Source organism: Dermochelys coriacea, chromosome 3, assembly GCF_009764565.3.
Source record: "Dermochelys coriacea isolate rDerCor1 chromosome 3, rDerCor1.pri.v4, whole genome shotgun sequence".
Taxonomy (NCBI): domain Eukaryota; kingdom Metazoa; phylum Chordata; order Testudines; family Dermochelyidae; genus Dermochelys; species Dermochelys coriacea.
The window spans coordinates 194,951,522-194,975,382 of NC_050070.1; the positions used below are offsets into that span (position 1 = coordinate 194,951,522).

A 23,861-nucleotide genomic window follows, 5' to 3' on the forward strand; every position below is an offset into this window, starting at 1 on the left:
GACTGTGGTACAGTAGAGTAGCCAAATGTTTAATCCTATCTTCACTAAAGGGGATTCTCGCTTAAAGATATTGGATATTAGTTTGTTCCTTAGTTTAAAAAAAAAAAAATTGGCTCAAACTACTATACAGAAACCAAGCACTTGGCAGGCTTTGCCCAAGCTCAGACTGCCATTTAAATAAGATTCAATATGTCCTTGTTCATACTCTACCCAGTCCCTTCCTTATTCCATGCCAGTAGTCTGGGTTGTGTTTTTCTTTACAGTGATTGTGGCAGCTCAGTGTTGTAAAGCAGATGCTCAAAACTGCGCTTACTATGCTCATGTAGTCACCTGCAAAGATATTGAAGAGCACCTAGAGATGCACCCCTTGCATGTGGAGAAGACAGTTGTTTAAGGGCTGACCATATGATGGTGGCCGAGAGCTTGTGTCCAAAGAGGATGCCTCCTTTATATTTCGTTAATGAAGGTTAAATGGAACAAGGTGTTAAGGTTGCGTTGAAAGTGGCATTAAAACTCATTTTGAACATAGAAGAATGCTGGACCTTCTTCTCAGGTAAAATATTATACCTAAAATATTATGAGGTGAGCAGCATGGCTGCCACTAATCAAAACACAAGCCATAACCAAAAAAAATAAATAAATCCTTCTTGTGTAGAGAGCATTTTACTTTCAGATTTAGAAAGAAGAATTAAGTTAGTTCAATGCTTTGTACTGTATAGAAATGCCTGAAGTTATTGTCCAAATGTAAACTTTCCCCAGAACTGTTGAATGTTCTATAGATACTAGTTTAATTGTTGACTTAGTCACTTTCTTTAAATAATGAAATAGAATGTGCAGTGCATTTGAGTGACTGTTTCTTGCTTCATGTAGTGTTACAGGCCATGAAGCCAAGGTCCAACTAATTTTCATAATCTGAAAAGGGCAACATCTCTAAGCCAATTTTTTATGATATGTGCATGTAACCACCAAAGGGGTTAAACTTGATCCTTAGCAATCCACTGCCTCAACCTTATTTTGCTATTAATTAAAGTCCTAGATATGCTGTGAAGCTTGGCACACCCTCTGCATGGTATCCCTTACTGTGCCTCTAATCTATTCTTCTCTGTATACAAATATGCAAATTCACAAGAATCCTGCTATCTCAGAGCTAGTCTACACTGGAAACACTACAGTGGCACAGCTGCAGTGCTGTAGCACTTCAATGTAGCCACTCACAATGCAGCCCCTCTGCCATGTACATTGGTCAAACTGGACAGTCTCTACATAAAAGAATGAATGGACACAAATCAGATATCAAGAATTATAACATTCAAAAACCAGTTGGAGAGCACTTCAAACTCTCTGGTCACTCGATTACAGACCTAAGAGTGGCTATCCTTCAACAAAAAAGCTTCAAAAACAGACTCCAATGAGAGACTGCTGAATTGGAATTAATTTGCAAACTGGATACAATTAATTTAGGCTTGAATAGAGACTGGGAATGGATGAGTCATTACACAAAGTAAAACTATTTCCCCATGTTATTTCTCCCCCTCACCCCACCCCCCACTGTTCCTCAGATATTCTTGTTAACTGCTGGAATTAGCCTACCTTGCTTGTCACCATGAAAGGGTTTTCCTCCTTTCCCCCCAACCCCCCCCCCCCCCCGCTGCTGCTGGCTTATCTTAAGTGATCACTCTCCTTACACTGTGTATGATAAACCCATTGTTTCATGTTCTCTGTGTGTGTATATCAATCTCCCCTCTGTTTTTTCCACCAAATGCATCCGATGAAGTGAGCTGTAGCTCACGAAAGCTTATGCTCTAATAAATTTATTAGTCTCTAAGATGCCACAAGTACTCCTTTTCTTCTTTCCATTCACTAAAGTGACAGGAGGGATTCTCCCATCAATATAGTTAATCCACCTCACCAGTAGGAGGTAGCTAGGTCGACAAGAGTTCTTCTGTCAACCTAGCACTGTCTACACCGGGGGTTAGGCCATCTTAACTATGTCACTCAGGGTGTGGAATTTTCACATCCTGAACGACACATCTGGGTCAACTTAACTTTTGAGAGTAGACCTTGCCTCCGTATTGTGGCAAAATCTTGGAGCTCAGTTCTCCCACCCTTGCTGACAAGATGTGGTATCTTACTATGCGGATAGCGTTATTGAAGTTAATGGCACCACTTGCCTAGTATTGTGTGCTATACAATGTGAGTAAGGATGGTAGAATCAGGCCTGGTCTGACTTCTGTAGAAGTGTTCCAAAGTACGCACAGTGGAATATTAGAAATCTGGACTGTGCCTTAATCTTAATGATCTTAAAGGTTCATTATGTAATGTATACCAGTCATAATATGGGCTGACATTTGCCAAATGTGTCATTCAAACTTGTGAATTCATTGAAAGCATCTCTTTAAAACAGGAGGAGTTGTAATAATCACAATGGAAACCTTGCCTGTTTGAAAATAATTAGTTTCCTCAGGCCAGATACAATAGTAGCTGGAAATATTTACACACATATGTTCAGAGGAGTTGGTACAAGAAAGTGGCATAGTATTTCATGTCACGATACTGGATTCAAGTCCTGCTACAGGTGAGTTTGATTCTACAGGTTCTTCTCGCTGTCATTTGTGCACATAGCAGCATTGGTTGGATGCATTTGGCAGGCTTTTCTCTGGAGAGGTGAAGGCCTGGAATGGCAGAGATTGTGATCACATTATTTACAGTAGTTCTTTTTCATCTTCCAACTGCTTTACAAACAGTCAAGCCTTCAATAACCTTGTAAGCTAGGGGATTCCCCTCTTTTTACAAATGGAGAAAACTGAGGAAGAGAGACTGTTACTTTCCCAAGCTTCCAAGGGAGTTGATATAAGAGCTATGATGAGAATCCGCAAAAAGAAAAGGAGTACTTGTGGCACCTTAGAGACTAACACATTTATTTGAGCATAAACTTTCGTGAGCTACAGCTCACTTCATCGGATGGAAGTGAGCTGTAGCTCACGAAAGCTTATGCTCAAATAAATTTGTTAGTCTCTAAGGTGCCACAAGTACTCCTTTTCTTTTTGCGGATACAGACTAACACGGCTGCTACTCTGAAACCTATGATGAGAATGTAGAGTTTCCTGGCTCCCAGTCTTGTGCTCACTCATCTACCTTAAGTCATTGCTAATTACTCCCTCATTTTTAAGAGCACTACATTATCCCACAAATATTTAAAATAGTTCAGATGTGTCATGGTTGTGTCACAAACAGGTGAAAGTGGAGAAACCTGAAGAAGGAAGGTTGTTCTGTTTAAAATGGCACTTTGTACATAAGTTTAGAGTTGCAAAAGCAATGTGTAAGTCAGTACAGGAATGACTGGAGATGCCAGCCCTTCTCTGAATTTCTTTCCTTTATTTAAGCTGAGTAACTACCATCACAGCTGGTATCTTTGAAAGTTAGCTTGTGTTTTAATAATTTAGTGAATATTATAGCCACAAACTATAGACCTTGAATTTTGGTTTGGGGTCTGTTTGTTTTTTTGCAGGGGGGAGAGGGGAATTCTCAAAGGAGTAAACCCACACATACATGCAAGACATTGTAGGATAAAATCAATACATACAGATACTTTGTAGGAATGTGGGTTTGTGATCCATTCAAGGACATCATCAAAATACTAGCCTATACTAAACTCCTCTTTGTGCATAATCAAGAAAAACCTCTGTTTTCTGTGTGTAGTAACTTCCCATTGTAGATTTGCTTTCACTTTGTTAAAGCCATTTGCCTGAAAGTTCTAAATATGGTAAGTGGTGAATGACTCTTTTTTCCCTCCAGTCACAAAGCACGCAAACAAACAAAACCCTGTGGCTAGTTGTTGTGTGTTTCTGTATGACCACACTTCAGATGAAATCATTCAGTAGAGAGCAACTCTCTCAAGTCCCTTTTTGGCCCTGATCTTGAAGTCATTTTCCGTGTTCTGGACTTGAAGCCAATAATTCTGTTATGTAAAGGCATATTCCCAATATTTTTGTCTGTCTGGGAAGTGGGTTGCCAGATCCAAATTTTCCTGTATGGTAATAAGCTTCAGTTCCCAGCAAGCCCTTTGGCTACATTCAAGTTTTGGTACCTCAAAGAACCCATTCAGGTTTACAAACACAGAATGAGTTCCCTAGACATGTCAGTGCTTGATATTGTAAAGATCATTGTTCTAATGTAGGCTAGTAATGACTGATACACATTTGTCTAGATTCCAAACCTGTGCTTTGCAAGCAAAAGCTATAGGTGTTTTGGTTGACTTTTTATTTTTTTCAGCTTTCTGTCACGTTGACCAAATATTGTAAGCTGATAATTGAATCTAAGGTACAGTTTCCCTTGAAAAAGTATAACATAGATAGGGTTGCCACAGATGTAAAATTAGTAATTTGGAGAAATTCAAACACTCCAGGAATTATGCAAACTTTACATGAGGTTCATGTATGCAGCATTTTGCACAGACCTGCAAATGTAATCACTTTTGTCATCTGGGTCCTATCCACAGCATGCCACAGAATGTGCTAAAATGTGAATTGGGCATGTCACAACTTCAGAGCATGCTGCAGATCCCTCTTAACCATGAATTTTTTTTTAATTTTGTTTTAACTCAGAGGTGTGCTGAATATGTTCTGTCTTTCTAAAATTAAACACTAATCCTTCCCACCCCAAATTACTCCCACTCTTGGAGTTTCACCGTCCTGAAACATGTTCAGAACACACGTTGAGTTGGTGCGGTGTTTCAGTTAACTATTAAGTTCTTCAGTGTGGTTTATGTTCTGATTTAAGTTTGAAAAATCTACTTGCCTCAGGTGAATAACTTGCCCTAACAAGCAGTGGGACTTGAACCAAAAAATTAAGCTGTCATTTGACATAAGATAAAATTTAACCTTGCAGATATGAACAATATGAACCAGTGCAATGACCTCTTCAGCCAGTGCTATTTGCATTGGTTGGCCAAACACCAGCAGATTGAAATAAGACTCTGGTCAATTTAACTGCTATTGCTTTCCAGAACCATGTGAGCAACCGTGAAACTGAGAAGAACCATGTCCATTTCATGCTGCTGTTTGGAAAAACTAAGAGCTGCTTCAGAGCAAGGAGCTAAAGGACCATCCAAAAAAATAAAGGCCGGAGAAATTGTAAAATGGGGGAGATCCTGTCCACCTCCAGCCCCAGCTGCTGCCAGGAGTAGCCCCAGGAGTCTGGAAAGCAGGAGAGGGACAACAGTCCCTTTAATAGCTATAGAGGGTGGGTGGAGCATGAAATTCTATGAGATACCTATTTGTCACAGATGGGTAAGAAACAAGAAGCCCCAAGCAGGATCCAGGGGCAGCATTTTGGTACCTTCCTCCTTAGCAGTATTTGCTGGTCAGAATGGTGATGGGCTTCTCATCAGTGAGTTTTTGTGATCCCCAGTAACAAAGCCAACCTTTTGTCTTTGGCATCTCCCTAGTTATAGATTTAATCTTTGAGCTAGCAGGTATCCAGCAAACTTTTCATGTCTTGTATTTAGGTCAGTTACTCAGACTGAGGCTCGCGAACTGCAAGTGACTCTTTAATGCGTCTCCTGCAGCTCTTTGCAGCACGTGATATTAAAACACTGTGTGATTTAATTATTAACCAATATAAGTTATTCACCAATAAGGATGCTTTTATTATGATACTAACTAATTGTAGCTGATAAAATAATGGTTCTCAGTCATTTTGCTGTGAGAATAATATATATAAACAGTAAACAAAAGCAATGAATTCATACTACTGTGACTCTTTTGGGTAATGTTGATTGCCAGTTTGGCTCCTGAACCACTGAGCTTTCAGGCTATGTCTACACTACGGACCTTACAGATGCTCTCCTGCCAGCATAATTAAACCACCTCCAACGAGCAACCTAAGCAGGAGACATCTCCACACTGGCACTTTTGTCGATGAAACTTACGTCAGTCAGGGGTGTAGTTTTTTTTCACACCCCGTCCGACAAAAGTGTTACTGACGAAAGGGCTACTGTAGACGTAGCCCAGTACTACTGACTTAGATCATCGTTATGACTTAAGTTGGCATGAATCTGACTAGTTTCCCTGTAAGTATGTGCTGGTGTCAAATACTGATTGACTTAATTGTTTGTTTTTTTCTTTGCCTCTTAGACTAAGGGGTTCTCAACCTTTTTCTTTCTGAGCCCCCTTCTCCCCCAACATGCTATTAAAAACTCCACTGCCCACCTGTGCCACAATAACTGGTTTTCTGCATATAAAAGCCAGGGCCGATGTTAAGGGGTAGCAAGTAGGACAGTTTCCTGGGGCCTCATGCCACAGGGGCCATCACGAAGCTACATTGCTCAGGCTTTGGCTTCAGCCCCAGGTGGCAGGGCTTAGGGTCCTGGGCTTCAGCCCTATGTGATGGAGCTTCGGCTTTCTATCCTGGGCCCCAGCAAGTCTAATGCTGGCCCTGCTTAGCGGCCCCCCTGAAACCTGCTCGCAGCCCCCCAGGGGGCCCCGGACCCCTGGTTGAGAACAACGTAGGCTTTGTACAGTGACATTTGAAGGCAATTGATTCCTTAGAAATCAGTATCTAAACTGTTTACGCAGAACGGATGAAGGGAAGAATGGTTTATCGTAGCTTCATTGACATAAGACAACCACAGCCGTACAAAATCTAGAAGCCATGAGAATCTCCAGAGGAGTTGGTCTCTGTTAAGCAAACTGATAAGCTCTTTGACTAGCCTTTGCTGAAAGCTCTCTTTGAGAACCATGGTGAGCGCATTGTATTTTTAAAAATGGATTTCCAGGACTTTCTGAATGTAGCTTTGGGATAGCGCACACAGGTGAAAAATGACTGCCTCTGACAAAGCCTTTCCCCAGCTATTCAGAAAGTTGCTAATAGTTTTTAATCTTTTAAATGCTTTTTTTTTTAAATGCATTAAAAGTGATTTGAGGGGCCATTGTTGACTCTAGCCTGAAGTACCTGATGTGCTAATTATTAGCAGGTGGAGGGAAGAAAATGGAGACTGGTCCCCTAGTGCAGTGCACACTAATTGGCATGCAATACGCTAACAAGACACAAGGTGGGAGCCCAACTAATTTAATACCAGTAACTTGTTCTGAAGAAGTACTGCACAATTTCTTCCTTTGAAGCAGGTTGGTAACTTGAATATTTTCCTTCCCATCTCCTAGAACAAATAAAGATGAGACCAGAAATAGGTGGACTTTAGCTGTAAAGTTTTTTGCAGGGAACAGAAAAAGGTTTACAATGAACGTTTGTAAGCAATTTAAGTATTGTTCCCTCTTGCAAATCTCACTTTTTTTAAATTCTGCTACCCATAGTAAACCACTCGCTGAGGATTATTTGATTTTAATAGTTTTAATTTTAGGTTGGATTTATTGCCTAGTCCCATCCTCCACTTCATTGCATGAAACAAGCTCACTTAGGGAGGATGGAAGTTGAGAAGACTGACTTGTGTGAGAGCCATGCCAAGGACCTGACTCTTTGCTAAGATTTTTTGCTTGTGGGACCAGCACAATATCCATGTTTATTCTCTTCTCCTACTGCAGGCTTGAGGGAGAAGGGAGTTTTAATTGCGGTGTAGAAAGGGACCTTGGCAGTCCAATGAGTCTGACTTTCAGGGGACTTCTGAATATTGGGTCAGAGGGACTGCGTGAGTTGGAAGTCAGGGCATTCAACAAACCTTCAGGAACAGTGTAACTGCTTATGAAGAACCACCCAGGGATCTGTGATAGTGCTTTCCCCTTGAGCTGCTCCTGACAGCAGGCTGTGAGTAGCCACCTCTGCAGTACTGGTGAATCTCCAGCATCAAGCCCACTCACTTGTTCCTTTTCCTGGTGGTTGCATTTCCTTCCCCTCTCTCTCTCTCTCTCTCTCTGCAAACACTTCTGGAGGGAGGAGAATTGATAGTAGAGAAGCTAGTGAAAGCGGATGAAGCTTCTGTATATTGGTATAACACACCCATTCTCATCCTGTTGGAATGGGAAACGTTATAATGTATTTGTGGCACTAGTCTCTAAGGTGCCACAAGTACTCCTTTTCTTTTTGCGAATACAGACTAACACGGCTGCTACTCTGAAACCTGTTATAATGTATGTGTTGGCAATACACCAATTCCCAAGGAAAGAACTGTGAGTAAAGCCTAAAATATCCACATATAATCCAGTAAAGCATATTGATGCTGAATCTAAATTCTGAAAAACGTGGTTTTAAAAATTATGTACTGGATATTTAAATATTTGCAAGATGTGTTTTTTTTGACACAGCATTGGCATTTAAACTGAGAACAAAATGAGAGGTTTAGTGCTCTAAAATACTGCTTTTTGGGAGAAGATACTGATATGATTTTAACATAACCTGATAGAAGAGAACCTGTTTAACAATGGTTAGCCTGGTACACATTAAAGTCAATAGTGGCTTATTTTTGTCCTGTGCAAGTGTATTAATTTCACTGGTGCTCCCTGTACCACTGTAATGTATCAAAGCACTGAGGCCAGGCTACTATTTCTATACTTCGAAAATATTAAATTCTGTAAGAGGATGCTCAAACTAGAATTAATGAAAACCTTATGAAAAGGGAAGGGTTGCATGTCGTGTAGGGAGCATCAGTGTTTTGGGTTTTTTTTTAATCTCTCCTATGTTTTGATTCATGACCAGCCTTTTCCTGAGCAAAAAGTAGTGCAGTTTCTCTGTTTGCTTATAAAATTGACTTCAACATTGACTACTAAGGGAAAATGAAGGTCCCCTCCCAAAGGACACTATCAACTTGAAAATCACTTTTCTGTAGATTTTGAATCTGCTGTTAAATTGTAATGCCTAAGATTAGTGAAATATTTTTTTTCTCTTGTTTTCAGTTGGCTTACTTTGTGCATCAGACAGCACTTTGTGGGCAGTCACTTTCCACTGTTCCTCCCCCGGCCAATTTCTTCCTGGCTGAAAAGATACTTATAAATATCAAAAAAGGAGCAGAAAAACCTTTACACATTTTAAAGGGATTTTTAGGCTATATTTAATTTTATTTTAATGCCAGAAAAGGGAATTTCTTAACATTTTATTGGGCATGTTATAATCAAAGTAAGGTCACATCCATCCTTATAGTGTAGGTGTTCTCTGCTTTTTTCTACATGTAATTTAAAACTAAAACAAAACTGTATGTACAGATACGGAATGCTCTCCCAAGTCTAATTTCTCCATTCTTCCTGCCTGCTGCTAGGAAAGAAGGCTCCCACTGGCTTATGACAGAGGTAGGCTTCCTCTCCCTCTCTCCCGCCCTAACCAAATGATCAGATATGGCAGTATGTTGGGGATTGGGGAGGGAAGGAGAAGCCCAAGAGATCCAGAGTGCTATACTGTATTTCATAGAGGGCAGCACTCCCATGTGTTCCTCCACTGAGAGCTGGAGAGGAAATAAGTTGAGCAAATTACCTCTGGTCTCGGTTCAAGACATAGGGTGCAGTTTTCCTTGCCCTCAGGTACCTGGATTCTCAAGAGGAGAAGATGGAGGGTCTGGGGAATAGAGGTCTGCTGGAGCCAAATTTTTAGGGCGGGTCTCGGTAGGCCCCCCTCACCCACCTTTCAATGAACCAGAGTCAATGCTGTCGCCTCCTGCCTGTGGGATCAATGTGGCTGCAGCTGTTTGTGTTAACTGAAGTAAATGTGAGCACTCTGGGCAGGTCTGCTTCACTGCATGTCAGTTTCCTGACCCCTTCAGTGGCACTCGCAGTCCCTTCTCCTGGGGCTGTTTTGGGATTTGAGCGGGGGATAAGGGGCAGGGTTGAGAGATTGTCATCTGTCTGGCAAATGTCTGAGAGACAAGAGGGCTCCTCTCTCTCCACCGATACATATATTCATTTGCTGATTCCTCCTTTTGTCAGCAGGTGCACAAGATGGTTTTTTGCAGAGGCATGACAAAGATTGTGTTTGACCACCTTAATCTCAACTTTAAGGGTTGCCCTTTTTTTATAAACCTAAACTTAGCTAACAATGTTGGTGTGTAAGGCAGAACAAAGCACAGCTTGTAATTCTGTAGTGGCTGGGCAAGTCCTAACCATAGTAAATATTTAACTGTCAGGAAAGCAAGCAATATTAAATATAAAATAAATCATTTTTTATTTTAGCATATCATTTTTATTTATTTATTTTACCTTTTATTTTATTTATTATTTCATTTTAGCATATTTCCCTGGGTCAGGGTGCTTTTACATACTTTAAAAAAGCAGTCTTGGGGGAACAGCTATGTAAAATGAGTATTTTTAGAGTCACTTTTCAATTATAACTCCAGCCCTATTTTTGTGAGAAACTAAGGGTTGGTGCAAATGAACTGTATATTTGAAAAATCTCTTATTTAGTGACAAAGCATGAGGCAGAACAAAGTTTCACTTTACACATGCATCAGCTCATAAAGCAAATTGGCATAAGCAGAATTTTGTAAAATAATTATTTGACCTGTAAACTGAAAACACTTGACAGTGAATAAATATGGGGCACTTCATATGCAGTAGGTATGGAATATGGAATGGGATGTAGTTTCTTGACTATAACTATACTCTGAAAGGGGCACACTTTGAAGTTTTACACTGTGTTAAGCTACTTAGCGGAATATTTATATTGAGAGAACATTTGAAGTTATTTACTTTTCATACCTTATAAGTATATGGTATATTACAGCCAAATCTTTATTTCTGTGTTCAGTTTGGCTATTTTTAATCTATCTTAAATTGCGGCAATAACTTGTACAAGTTGAGGTATACAAAATATAAATACTGTGGTGTGGTACTTTATAGTTTGGGTACCAAACAGTTATTTAAGTTGCGTACACTAAGCAATTGTTAATTTATGTTCATAGTTTGATTAGAGTGCAACTCCAACTGGAATACTGCAGAAAACGAATAGTTAATTTGGAGATATAGACTGTATTAAAGATGAAACGGCAAAGCCGACACAATTTGAGTTATTCTCCAAAGTAAGAGAAGAATGCCCCAATTCAGACTGTTGAATGCTTTCAGTACAAACAAGCTGCAGCTGACCTACAGTATTTAGGAACTTCCTCGGCTTTGAAATTCTCTGTCACTTCCTGCTTTTTGTGAAGATGTTCTGGAATTCATCATTCTCTAACATCAGACACCAGGAGTCTCACTATAACCAAAGAAACTTGGGGTGCCCATTATTCACAAAATAAATCATTTTGCCATTCATTAATGGCACTATCTTCCGGAAACAAGGAGGTGGCATTGGGTATCAGAGAAGAGAACATTTTCTTTGAAAGTAAGATCAAATTTTTCTGTGCTTACTGCGCTCTATTGTCGGGGTTTTACACATGGGCTTCACTCCTCTTTATTTTAGTTTTCACCTTAAGTTTATTCTTAAATTGAATGATGCAGATTTCTTGTGGCTCCCAGATTATATGAAGGTTCACTTGATACTTTAAAATAGCTACTGGAATAGAACAAATGGATGTGGGTTTAAGTTGTTTGGCGGTTTGTGATTAAAAACAACAAAAATGTATACAGCACCATAGGTCATCCAGAACTGCACTATTCTTCAGATGTACTATATAAGGACAAGTTTAATTGTTTCAAAATATTAGTAGAATAATTTATTTTGTATATAGTTTACTGTGTGTCTGTTGGATTCTTGTAGAATACAGTAAATATATGCTTCAGAAAAGGAAGAAAATGTTAGTGTTAGCAATCAAATATAACCAGGTTAGCTTGTGTGAAGGAGACTTAACCATTTTTTGGCTTTCTTTCTTTTTAATTGATTTTTATTCCTTTCTTTTAATATTATAAATCTTTTAATCGCAGGACTCTTTTGGTGATGTGCCACACAGACAATGGCCTGTTGCCCTGATTTCAGGCGGTGCCTAAAGAAGCATTATCCCCAGTTATCCCAGTTTAAATCTATCTTTCTTGCAGCACCCTACCGCATTGTGGGACATTTTCTAAACCAAAATGAGTATTGGGTGAACCAGTAAGGCAATACCAAACAAGTTAATTTTTTTAAATAAAGAATGTGTGTGAAATGAAATGATTCTGCGTGTAGAATGAGTTTAGCTTGTCTTTATTTGCTCGTGTGCAATAATTGTCTTTAATGGAAACTTTTATCTTAATTGCACAACTTGTCATGACTGGTCAAATCTGTGGCTGTAGTATCAAACTTGTGCTCTGACACTGTGTCTGTAATACAGCATTTACCTGAGGAAAGCTGTCAACAGATTACTAATTCAGCATATTATTTTAGGAAAAGCCAATGGAAAAGGAACCCTATTTTGTTGTATATCATCTATGCATCTTTAGCTACAGTGCCAACATTATGACTTGTAAAGGTTTCTAAACTAGGTGAATAGCAATATCTGTGGCTAGTGAAGTAAATAGCTTGTAGATCTGGAACGTGGCCTTTCTGGGCAAGGAATAGAGGTCTGTGGTGGGCTTCTGTAAAGACGCTTTTGTTGCAACTGTCCTTGTATAGAGTAGTAGGACCTGCAGCTGGGAGGGTTTTGCCAATATCTTTAGCTTCACAAAAACAAATATTCACTCAAAATAACATTTAAAAAAATAAACTTCTACTTCTTCCTATTTTCATAGTTAGCTTATTTCCTCAGGCATGGTTTTGTCTCGAGTACTGTAGATTAATAATCTTCAGAGGACCAGGACCTTCCTAGAAGTATTTCCTGTACATGCTTATCTGTCTTTATCAAATTAGTTTTTATTAGTTCTTTTTTAAATTTTGCTCTGAATGATAGGAAATTGTCCATAGTAATAAAGCTTTTTGCTAGAAAAATCTCAATGAGGCATTGTTGAGGGTTAAAGTGCCTTTTGTATGTTTTAGCCAATGGCATCCTTTAGGACATCTGCACGTAGCCCCAAATTCCAGAGGTCACTACCTTTGTGTTAGTTTTGGCTAGCCACAACTTTAGCTAAATTTAATATTCAGTAGTAAGTGCAGCTAGAATCCTTTTGTTTGCACACTGCCTGGTTCTGCAGAAGGGATACTGCTCAATCTAATATCAGCTCCAAGACTGACATGATATTTCATTGCAATCATTGGTTGGAAGGGCCTACCTAAGTGAGGTATTAACTTTTAATCAACAGTTTGTACTATTGTACTAAACCCAGACCCCTTGTTTTCTTGAATATCTTCAGTGAGATGGGAGCAGTCATTCTCTTAACTATGCTATTAACTTGTTTCCCATCCAGCTAAACTAAGCTGAGTTTTTGAATAGATGTCTTTTAGTCCCCCTAAAATATATTTATGTAAGGGATGGGGATCAACTCCAGAATCCACTACAGACCCATTATGTAACTTTGATTAAGTCTTAATGATCCAAATTGTGAATGTGGTTTCTGTGTTCTAACCCAGAATTGATGGGTATGAAAATCTTGACTGTTGACTGGCTGCCTCTGCCTTGACTGATGGATTTAAGGAGAAGTCATAATTTTGGATTAGTGTAACTAGACAACAGAAACAAATTATTATTTCAAACTTACCTTCTTTGGGGAGAGGAGTAGGCTTCAGATGCTCCTCTCAGGAAAATCAGTTCTCAGCTCCACTGTTGAACAACTCACTGTGTAATCAAGGATTATAAAAACATTCTTCATTTTATAGAGGAGGAGAACATGCTAGCTAATGGGATGTAGTACTGTTGAAGGGGCCTGTATGTGCTACAGAAAACACGGTGGTAAAAAACTTGGTTTTAAAATTGTTTCAGTTAGCATGTTGTTTGCATGTTGTGTCCATTGTAGATGGGACATAATGTGGTGTTTTTATAATTGTTCTGCAGTCTTTCACAACACGTTATACTTCGATGGCTACTGGACAGTGGAAGATGCTGTCAAACCAAGCCCACAGCCCAGCATATTAGAGAAATTGGGATGGGTGTGCACGACTTAAAACTCAAGACATTGGTAGTGTGATGGGCTAATTAACCTGAAGTACAGTGACTTCCCAGTCTTTGCTGGAGGTCAGTATGTCACTCTTCATCTCTGTGAGATAAGTGAACAAGTTCCCAAAACATTTCCTGCTGGACTTTCTGTGGATTGGCATCAGCTGTAGCCTTGCATGAAGCTTGCCTATCCCATCTTTCTAAACTGTGTAAATGCCATGGTGATCAAGCAAATGAAAAGCGGAGGTTAGTGGCCAGTTTGAGAGAGTAGAAAGAGTTGCTGCCTCAATAAACAGACGGGCTAAAGCTCAACATAGAATGCTTGGACTTAAGAACCCCCATAGAAATGGGGGAGGATTCCTGAACTGTTCATGTGGTTATGCAAATTCCATTTGGGGATGAGTAGTTGGCTTTTTGCCTAGACTTTCTCTTTGGAATTGAACTCTTGCATTAAGCACCAACTTCTTAAAATTGCTAAATCTATTAAAGCTGGGTTGATCTGTTAGGCCTCCAGTAACTTACACTTTTCTTGGCAACATGTTAAGTTTCTGTGGCATGTGCTGAATTACACCATTATCCCCGATTATCCTAGTTGTAGTGACTTATCTCCTCTTCCATACTGCACTTGCAGTGGAGAAAATGTGGGTTTGAAAGTTTGCATTGCTGTGATGCTGGCAGTGATAAACGGGCAACTTACTCTGGATAAAAAAGGGATCCTGTCTGGCTTCCTTTTTATCCAGTCCTTTATAGATCCTAATTTTTAATACTGCCAAGAATCTCCAGATTTTCTAATTACATGGAAATCTGATGTGGACTTCATACATAAGGAATAGATTTTTATTAGTTGCAGATGATAGCTGAAGGTAAAAAGGCATAATCTTTGTGGTTTTCTTTTGCTCTTGTACAAAATAAAATTATTCTATTTTAGACATGTGACCTCTGAAGCAGCCCCTTATATTTAATACTGGAAGCATCACTTGGTTAGATTCAAGGAGATGTGGATTTGGAAGGGATGTTAACAGTATCGGCAAGTGAATTATGATGTCCAGTCTCCCTGTTAATTATTCTGAGATGTATGTATTAATTATTTTAAGAAGGATAGCATATGTATATAACCATGTAATTACCAACAATATGTACTCTCTGAAAATTCATTTCTAGTGGACGCATGACCTTGGATAATCCACTTGGCAGTTTGTGCTTGCTTAATCACCTTGTTTCTGAGCCAAAACATCCTGTTCGAATACTGGGCATGGACCTTCCATCTGTGTACGTGACCTCACCATGGCACCTGGGGAACACATTGCCATTAGATCAGCCTTTTTAAAAGATTTTGTTTACTTTATGCATTTTAACATTTTAACAAGGCTGATCTGTTCCTCTGTTCATTATGCAGAGTGAAGTACTGACCATTTTTATTCAACTTGGTGTGTAAGCTCTGGTGTGCTTTATTTTCATGCTGTATCTCTGCATTTTCCTGCTGGGAAATTGATCCAAAAGTGTGTGTCCATTTCAAAGTAGAACCACGTACCTTTTAAGTGTAGAATTTTCCCTTTTGTCATTCCTCCAGCTCCAGAGACAATATAGACATGGTGAAACCCTGATTTTTAGCTTGTGCACAGAAGTCTGTTTTGCTCTTTCTGTAAAACATTGGGAAATTTTATGTCACCATTACCCAAAATAAATCTGGATTTGGGCAAAATTTGGCAATTTGGGGTCCAGATAAGCATCCGTTGTTCCACTAGCATCCGCTAAATACATGTGGTTTGGATATACCTACAATTATGGCAAGTGGAATTCAGGTAGGAAAAATGGGCAAAATGAAAATGTTCAACATTTTGTGAAATTGTCAACAAAATTCAGCCACACACTCTAGTCACCATCCTAGCAACTATTATTTTTGGGTGAATGGGGTGACAAGTCAGAATGTAGGTAATCCCCACCCTCCTGCCTTAAAAATTTAAGAAGGGAGGGGGAAATCTCACTTCTGAAAAGCAAGTACCTCATAAGGAAAGTCATAGATTGCCCTCGCTGGTGCTGTTCTCACAGGAAAATGGAAACCACAATGTTGACAAAGGGTGGACACAGAAAACGTCATTGTGTATATTCTGAAAAAGACTGAAGATTGATGGAGTTAGAAGAAAAGCATATGCTATAAACTGGTGCTTTCTTGTTATTAAGGATCTTCAGTTTGGTGTGTATTATCCATTTAAAAGTCCAGTTCAGAAACTGCTAATATGGAATCTGGCAAGATGCTAACTTTTCTGTCTTTTTCAAAGAAAACAAGCAGAAAAACAAATCCTTCTGACCTCCAGTTGAAATCTTACAGCATGCTTTAAAATATCCATCGCTGCAATAATTATTATGCACAAAATTGAAGAGAATGTAAATTCTTTTATCTTTTTATCTAAAAGATCCTAAATCTCATACATAAACAAGTAAATGTAGCTGTCACAAATTGCTGAGAGCCATTGGCCTCAATAGTATTGAGGTGAATACTTTTAAACAAATACATTTTGTTGCCATGGTTGTCAAGCAAGTGAATTTTTCAGTTTGACACTGCAAGGAATATTACCTCTGCAACTTGTCATGTCGTCTGGACCCTTTTATTTAATAACAGGGTGTTCATCTACATTAGATCATGGAATTGTCAAGTATACACAATACCCAGGTGTTTGAAGGAATGCCTGCAATCATTTCCAGATTTGTAGACTAGAAGTGGACAGGAAATGTTGGTACAAGCCCACCGTATATGACACTGTTTGCCTTTCGGTACACACATTCTCCAGCATCTGTTGATGTACTGGTGGGGGGGGTCACCTTTGTACTTGAGGTTACCATTTAGTAGTGACATTATACTGGCATATGTAGCATATTTGAGCAGCCCAAATATATTTTCACATGAAATGAAACAATTTGTCAAGAATCAAACTGGAGTTGAGCACACTGCTCTGATTTCCAAACAATCACGACTGCCCTTTTTTAAGGGGAAACTTCTTGTAAGAACCCTGTACGGTCTCCTATAAAGCTTCTAGAGATCATCTAAAGAGAAATGGTTGCATTCGAAAGGCCAAAGCTTCTCTTGTTTAAAAAAATAAATAAATAAATAAATCCTCTTCAAGGGTAGAAAACTTTGAAGATAATAAAACACAGGGAAATCCAGAAGTTCTCAGGCAGTTTCTCTTTTACTTCCTTAAAGGAGAGAAACTCGTTTCCTAAGAATTAGTAGTACTCTAGCTCTGAGTTAAGTGTTTACTTCACTAGTAACATCATTGGTCTCAGCTTGTATCATTGTACTGGTTTGAACTGTAGAGCCCATTTGATTTCTAATATGAAATCCTTCCGAGCCTCAGGTAGGGAGGCTCTCAAAAGATGGTTTTAAAAAGTGTAATGGCCTTTAGCTTCTTTCAGTATCCTGACAAGTAGGAGACAAGATGTGAAATCTTAACACTGTTGAAGTCGATGGGAATGTTTACTATTGACTTCATTACGGTCAGGATTTCACCCTACGATCCTCAAGGGCTTTGTCCAAACTTTCTCAAGTTTATCGAATACACAGTTTACTTTGACTTTGGTCACCTGGTTTTCTCATCCTAGTTTTGCTGGTCTTTCACTGTGGGTATTTTGTTTACACCTTTAGAGTAACAGGGTTCAAGAGCTCCCAGCTTTGGGGAAAATTTTCTGAGACAGTAGAAATCAGTCTCCCATTTTCCTCCTCTTTTTCTCACAAACACACATACCTTTCAAATCTGTTAAACAGATATAACCTGCTGCATGACCATGTATTTTCTCACCACTGGCAAGTGGCAGGAGGGAGTGGTGTGGTCTTCTAACATCCCCCAAGTTTGCTAGCAGGAAATTGTTGCTAATTTTCAGTTTGGAAGAGCAGCCGGTTTGGTTTGTTGTCATTCTAAAACACCTGAATTCCAGAATATTTACAAGAATTATAACATTGTGAGCATTCTCTAAGTGTCAGGGGATGAAAAACGATAGCCCTTTAGAGCTTTAGGGGGAAAAGGAAACGCTTCCATTGTTAGAATGCCACATCACTTCCTCTGCTTCCCATGGTGACTAGATAGCTGTGCAGCCGCTGTCTAGAATTCCTCGTGTTGAGCAGCAAGGTGGTAGGAGGAGCATAAAGTGGTGTGACTGTGAATTGGAGGTTAGTGATAGGGTAGTTTCAGGCCTGCTGTTATTGTCCAGGGACTTCGTTATAAAAATATTAAAAAATTAAGTTTGAAAGCACTTGCTGCTGGTCACGTGTCAGGAAGTGGAGAACAGGAAGAGGCCACTGCTGCTTGAGGTATCCTTGCAGGAAGTAGATTGAAGGAATTCTTGATACCTTTTTCTGCATCCAATGGTGGGTTCAAAAACTAAATATTTAACTTCCCTATAACAGCTTCTAGTTAAACTCCAAGGCGTTAGGACCCATCTGCGCTATGAAATGCTTAAGAATGACATTTAATGTAGTGGGGGAGCTGTGTGTTATAAACATTGTCTGGCCCTGACTCTGTGGACAGAATCAAAACCATGTTATAACCAGGTTTAAAAAAAAAAGGCTTCACGCCTGACGTTTATAGACCATTTGTCTCTTATGAAATGCTTTGTCTATGCTATGAAGCCTAGTTGCCTAATATGCTTAGGGATACAACTTTGGAATAACATGGCTGTAAAAGAACAACCCTGAGAGAATTACCTCATTATATTAGATCTAGTCATTTTTATAGTCTTGCTTTTTTTTCACCCGCAAATTACTTGTATAGCATAGTCGGATCGTACTATTGGTTGGGATGTTTTCAACACTACCTGACTACACATAAGTAGACTTTCAACTATTTTTGAGACAAGCACACTGTAAGATTTGACATGATTTTTAAGGGTGTAAGACTAGAGCATTCTCTTCCCATCACTGCTCTGATCACAACTTTTGAGTACAATGTGACTTGGAGAAAGACTTCACTGGAAATCTTTGTGGGCAAGGAAGGGTGTATGGAAATAATAGGCACCCATTAAATTCTGGATAGAAAATGTTCAAAGTGAAGACTTTAAAGGTTGTTTACTACTCCTTTTAAGGTGCACTTTCTTTTAAAAAAAAAAAAAAAAAAAAAAAAAAAATCTCTTAGACATACAGATAAAACACAGCACCACTGGACAAGTGGCCCATTTTTAATGTTTTTGCTGTTAAATGTTAATCCTGTTAAAATTATTTGTTTTTGTTTTGTTTTTTTAAAGTGGTTGACTTCCTTCTCCTTAACTGTAATTACTCCGATAGCCACAGGGAAAATAGTCTCCTCTTGCCCAGACCACTGCCTCAGCTCTTTGAACTGGGCTTGTTGTGGGCATATAGGCAGTGGAACACAGATGTAGTGCCTTGTTAGCTGTGCAATTGTAGTGTTTACTTTAGTCTTCTAGTAGCAAAACTATGTGTTCCACTCCAAATTAGAAAGAATGTCCATATATCAGAACAGTCACGCCACAGTCCAAGTCAGGAAGCATACTAAAATGTAGAGGATAGTCAATGTAGCACAAAACAAGTGGGAATACATACATTTAGTCTCAAACACTGGTGGGGTGTGTGTTTTTTGTTTTTGTTTTTTGTTTTTTTTAAGGATTGTAGCACTGTTGCCAAACTGGGAGCTGAAGATTGGGTAGTATATCTTCAAACCTGGAGGGTATTTGAAAGAATGACAAGCTAGGTTGATATTCCATTACAGGCCACATAATATTCTGTATTTTATCTCTGCTTTAGAAGAAGCTTTGAAAACCAGATGGTGCAGCAAAATTAACTCCCTAGTTTTTTGTTTCACTCTTTTGGCTTTCACACTTAGGTTTCTCTGATCCTCAGATTAATGGATCTAATATTAGAATTCAGTTTCTTTGAAACAATTCTTAAACAGAAAAGAAGTTTAGCCAATATTATAGTCTGTCTTTCAGGGGCAGCCTTGTAAGGAGACTATCTTCCAGATCTCCCCTTACTCCAAGGAGACATACCTTGTGCCAGCTCTATATTTGATTCAAGGTGTATTTCCCTGGTGCAGCTACACTGCCCAGTGCATTGGTGGGCCAGAGCCACCTTTCTATGAATGGAGATAATGGTTCTGCAGAGCCTGCTTCTTTCCCTACCCCATCGACCTGGGAAGCCAAAACAGAGAAGTAAAGCATCAACTTACACCCCTGCACAAATATGGTTGTATATATGGTTGTAAATCAGGTTGTATATAAGGAAGTTGTAAATATTCGCACATCAAGATATGCCGTGTCACTGTTGATCTTTCATGAGGTCATACCATAATTGTCCCCCTTTTTAGTGAAAACAATTATCCATCAAATTTAAGGGCCTTTCTACACTATAAACAGAAGAATTCTGGTTAGGGTACAACGCAGTTGTCAGTTGACCTAGTTACATCAAAGTTAAAATGTGTAGTTCCTATTTTGTGCTATCCAAGTCTCTAGCAAGGATTGGGAATATGATTAGAATCCTGTGTATGCTACAAAATAAAGCAATGTTATAAATGGGTCACCCTGGCATTTTCACTTGTCCTGCATAGAGACTGCTGTAGTTTAAAATAAAATGTATTTTTCTTTTCTAAACACCTTTCATTTTCTCCTAACTTTGTCATCTTTGGACTGAACTCTTCCAGGCTTCTTAAAGGAAGCTTGTGCAATATCATTTTAGCCATTTTTGAGTTATTCAAACATCAAAGGGAAAATAATTTTGCCTTATGTTCTGATTACACACTTTGAGCTTGGATTACTCAAAAATGGCTGAAGCTGGAATCTTCAGACTTGTCTGTCTGCAAGGAAAATTATCCATTCATAAATCAGGTCACTACTTTAAAGTTATAAATATTTTTAGAGTTGGCATTTTCACAAGTGTTAAACATGGCAGGAAAAAAAATGCTAAGGCAGTTCTGTAGAAGCATTTTTGTTTTCAGGAAAAAAAAAATGGGGAAATTTTAAATCCAAAGAAATATGTGTAACTTTAAGGGTGAGTAAGCATGAAAACCCCTAAATCACCAAAGCCCTCAAACATGTTTTTAATTTTAAGCATGTTCTTAAGTCTCATTGATTTCATGCTTAAAATTAAACGTGTTTAAGGGCTTTTTGTATTGTGACTTTAAAAGTTACATGTACTGTATATTATATTATAGAAACAAACCTAAGTAGTAGTACATTCCATTTTACATTTTAATAAGAAAAACAGGAATAAGAAATGCTACATGTGATATATGTGGCCAACACTGTGGTAGAAACTTTTGGGAATTTCCTGACTTGAGAACTTCAATGTTAACATTATGCTAATTCCTGTTTCTTTTGCATTTAACTATATGTGGTACTTGGAAATACATTGACCTTGTTTACACTGCAATTTGTAATCACGTTAGCGAACACGTACTAAAACACTATTACAAATTGTATCGTAGACAAGCCCATTGATAGGTGCAGATTGCTGCTTACAGAAGTGTCAAGTAGTTTGAACTTTTAGGATTAATATGATATAATATGAGTACTATTCAGCATAAACAGCTAGCACAAAGTGCAATTTGGAGTCACTAAAGAGATTATACCTGCTTTCAACTTTGAACCTCTTTGTAATTTGGGACAATTCATTGATATGATTCTGTGTAATTTCTGACTGATTTTAGCAGTGTGTTCATGAGCTATTATGAAATTGCTGAATTACTAATTAATGGTAGCTACAGAATTTTCTTTCAAAAAACATAGCATTGAACTGGGGTGGCAAGGGGGCAGAGATCTTCAGTCAGTTCAGCGTGCCTCAATTCTGAGAAGCAGGATGTTGAATATGAGTAATGATACAACAGGCCAATAATATGCAGAATAACCCTCTGATGACTCATCTAGTACAATGCAGTATATTTGTCAAGGAGACTGAATCATACATGGGGGGAAGCCACTTTTCAGGCAGCCAGCTGGTGCTCAGGTCAGCAAAAGACGATCCATTTTATCGGAAGGTTTATAGTGGTAATAATGGTAAGACAGAGTACCCTGGGTATAAAATGTAGAAGAAATGGCATCTCCCAGCAGGTATATGTATTCTCTTGCATTTCCTTTTTCTCTGCCTCCCCTTTCCTCCTCTGGTTCTCTTTAATTCTGTACATAATCTGTAAGTAAATATTGTGTGACTTCTTCTAAGGAACATATATTTTTTCATTTATGCTTAATCAGTTTTTCATAAGTAATGTCAATCTTTTAATCTTCATCCTTTCATAAAATTCTGAGAGGAAAATAGATGCTACCTAGGAAACGACTTGTCTAGGTGGGTGCCCCCTCTTCATGGGCAGTAATTGATGTGAGGGGTTAGGAAGAGAAGGAAGGTGCACTGAATTGTGCATGCTATACTATGTTTATATAACTTAGGAGCATAATTTTTATGATTTATTTACCTGGAAAATACTTAAATTGTGAATGTGTTCATGGTATATATCCTTTTTTATTTTTTGTGAATTAGAATGAGCATGTGCTGAATTACTGAAATAGCCTTTGTGTATCTGCAAAATATTCTTAGAGATTAGTCTGTTATATTGTAATATATGTACTAAAATGAAGATTTCTGATTGAAATAAAAGATGCATTCTGCATTCACCAAAATTAAACCGAATGAAAAAATTTTTTTACATGCACTAAAAGTATTGTGTGAATTGCTGATTTGTACGTTCAAACCTGTGTGTATACCACATTTATCAATCATCTAAAATTTGTAATGTATCAAATGTTTAAGGACTAATGGCTATAGTTGGAGAAAGACGTGTTTTTGTGTAAGCTTTCCCATGCCGGTTCACTAATATGGCTGCATCAGGACCAGAAGCTCTAGCCTATGAAACTGAAAATTGTTGGGAATAAGGGGATGACTTGATGTCTGGCGTACTGAATTTCTGTTCGTTTGCGGTTGTGATACCTATGTACAGGATCACAAGAAAAATCTCATTTGTAAAAGACAAGGATCCAGTAGAAATGGCACAGGACTGGGAGTCAGGAGGTTAGGGCTTTCTGTCCAGCTCTTCCATTGACTTGCTCTGTGATCTTGGGCAAGTTGCATTTTTTCTCTGTACCTCCATTTCCTTATCTGTCTTGAGATGAAACCCCTCATAAGTGTGTGTTAGCATTATTTATCATTTTTGCTGATGATTACTCATTCAAACCATGTCATTGCTTGCTTTAGTTTAAGCAGAATAAATATAATGGGATTTTTATGATCGGTATGTACTACACAAATTTTGTGTAGCAAAGGATGAAAGTAGGTAGGGCTGGTTTAAAAATATTGTAATTCATGATGCAATTCTTGAATTGCCTGTTTATTTGGCTGGACATACTAAACGAGCACTCTTCATTTATCTTGCATATGCTATGAAACAAATGCCATCTGTCGTGCAATAACATGCTAATTACAACAGGGGATAATAGTAATGAGCCACAGAAATCTGTGGGGAATTTTGTTGAAATCTACAAGGATTTTCTGCCCAAATCAGCAGTGGTCTTGTGTAAAATCTGAGATATCTCAGTTTAGATTTTTCTCTTCTACTCTGCTCGTCATTGCCCTTGCATTTTAATATGAGACAGGATGCATCATTCAAAAACTATTGGTTTAAACTGAATTTCTTTTGCTGCTGTTTGAATGTGTGTCCCAGAGTTTATGTACAACTGAAATGATTAATTGAATAATTAGTCTGTTTAAATGTAACAATTTGGTATTTTAAGACAAGTCTCTAAGCAAATAAATAATCTAATAATCCATTATTACTGCCACAACAAACACTGAACGAAGTTTCAATGAGAATCTCTCTAAAACAGCTTTGAACAGTAGTTTGACTGGTATTATAAAATTGTAACTATGCTTTAAAATTGATCTTACGATGCAGCTAAAATTTCCATATGGTTTTCTAGATCATCATTGAAGCAAACAATGAGCATCACAAATTTAGTAAACGGAAACTTACCGTATATACTCGTTCATAAACGGAAATTTTTTTTT

At 38.4% G+C, this 23,861-nt stretch overlaps 1 protein-coding gene across 6 annotated transcripts in view; it reads left to right on the plus strand.

The window, feature by feature from the left end:
- SPRED2 (sprouty related EVH1 domain containing 2) overlaps positions 1 to 23,861 on the plus strand; it is an 82,800-nt gene that overhangs the window by 17,129 nt on the left and 41,810 nt on the right. Inside the window, exon 1 of one of the 6 annotated variants that reach the window (XM_043512011.1) lies at positions 21,885 to 21,916. The exons of the other annotated variants lie outside the window; for them this stretch is intronic. Within the exon in view, the coding sequence (XP_043367946.1) occupies positions 21,900 to 21,916 (17 nt within the window). The 5' untranslated portion in view covers positions 21,885 to 21,899. Of the gene's footprint in view, positions 1 to 21,884; positions 21,917 to 23,861 lie in introns of those variants that run through there. 6 annotated transcript variants of the gene reach the window in all.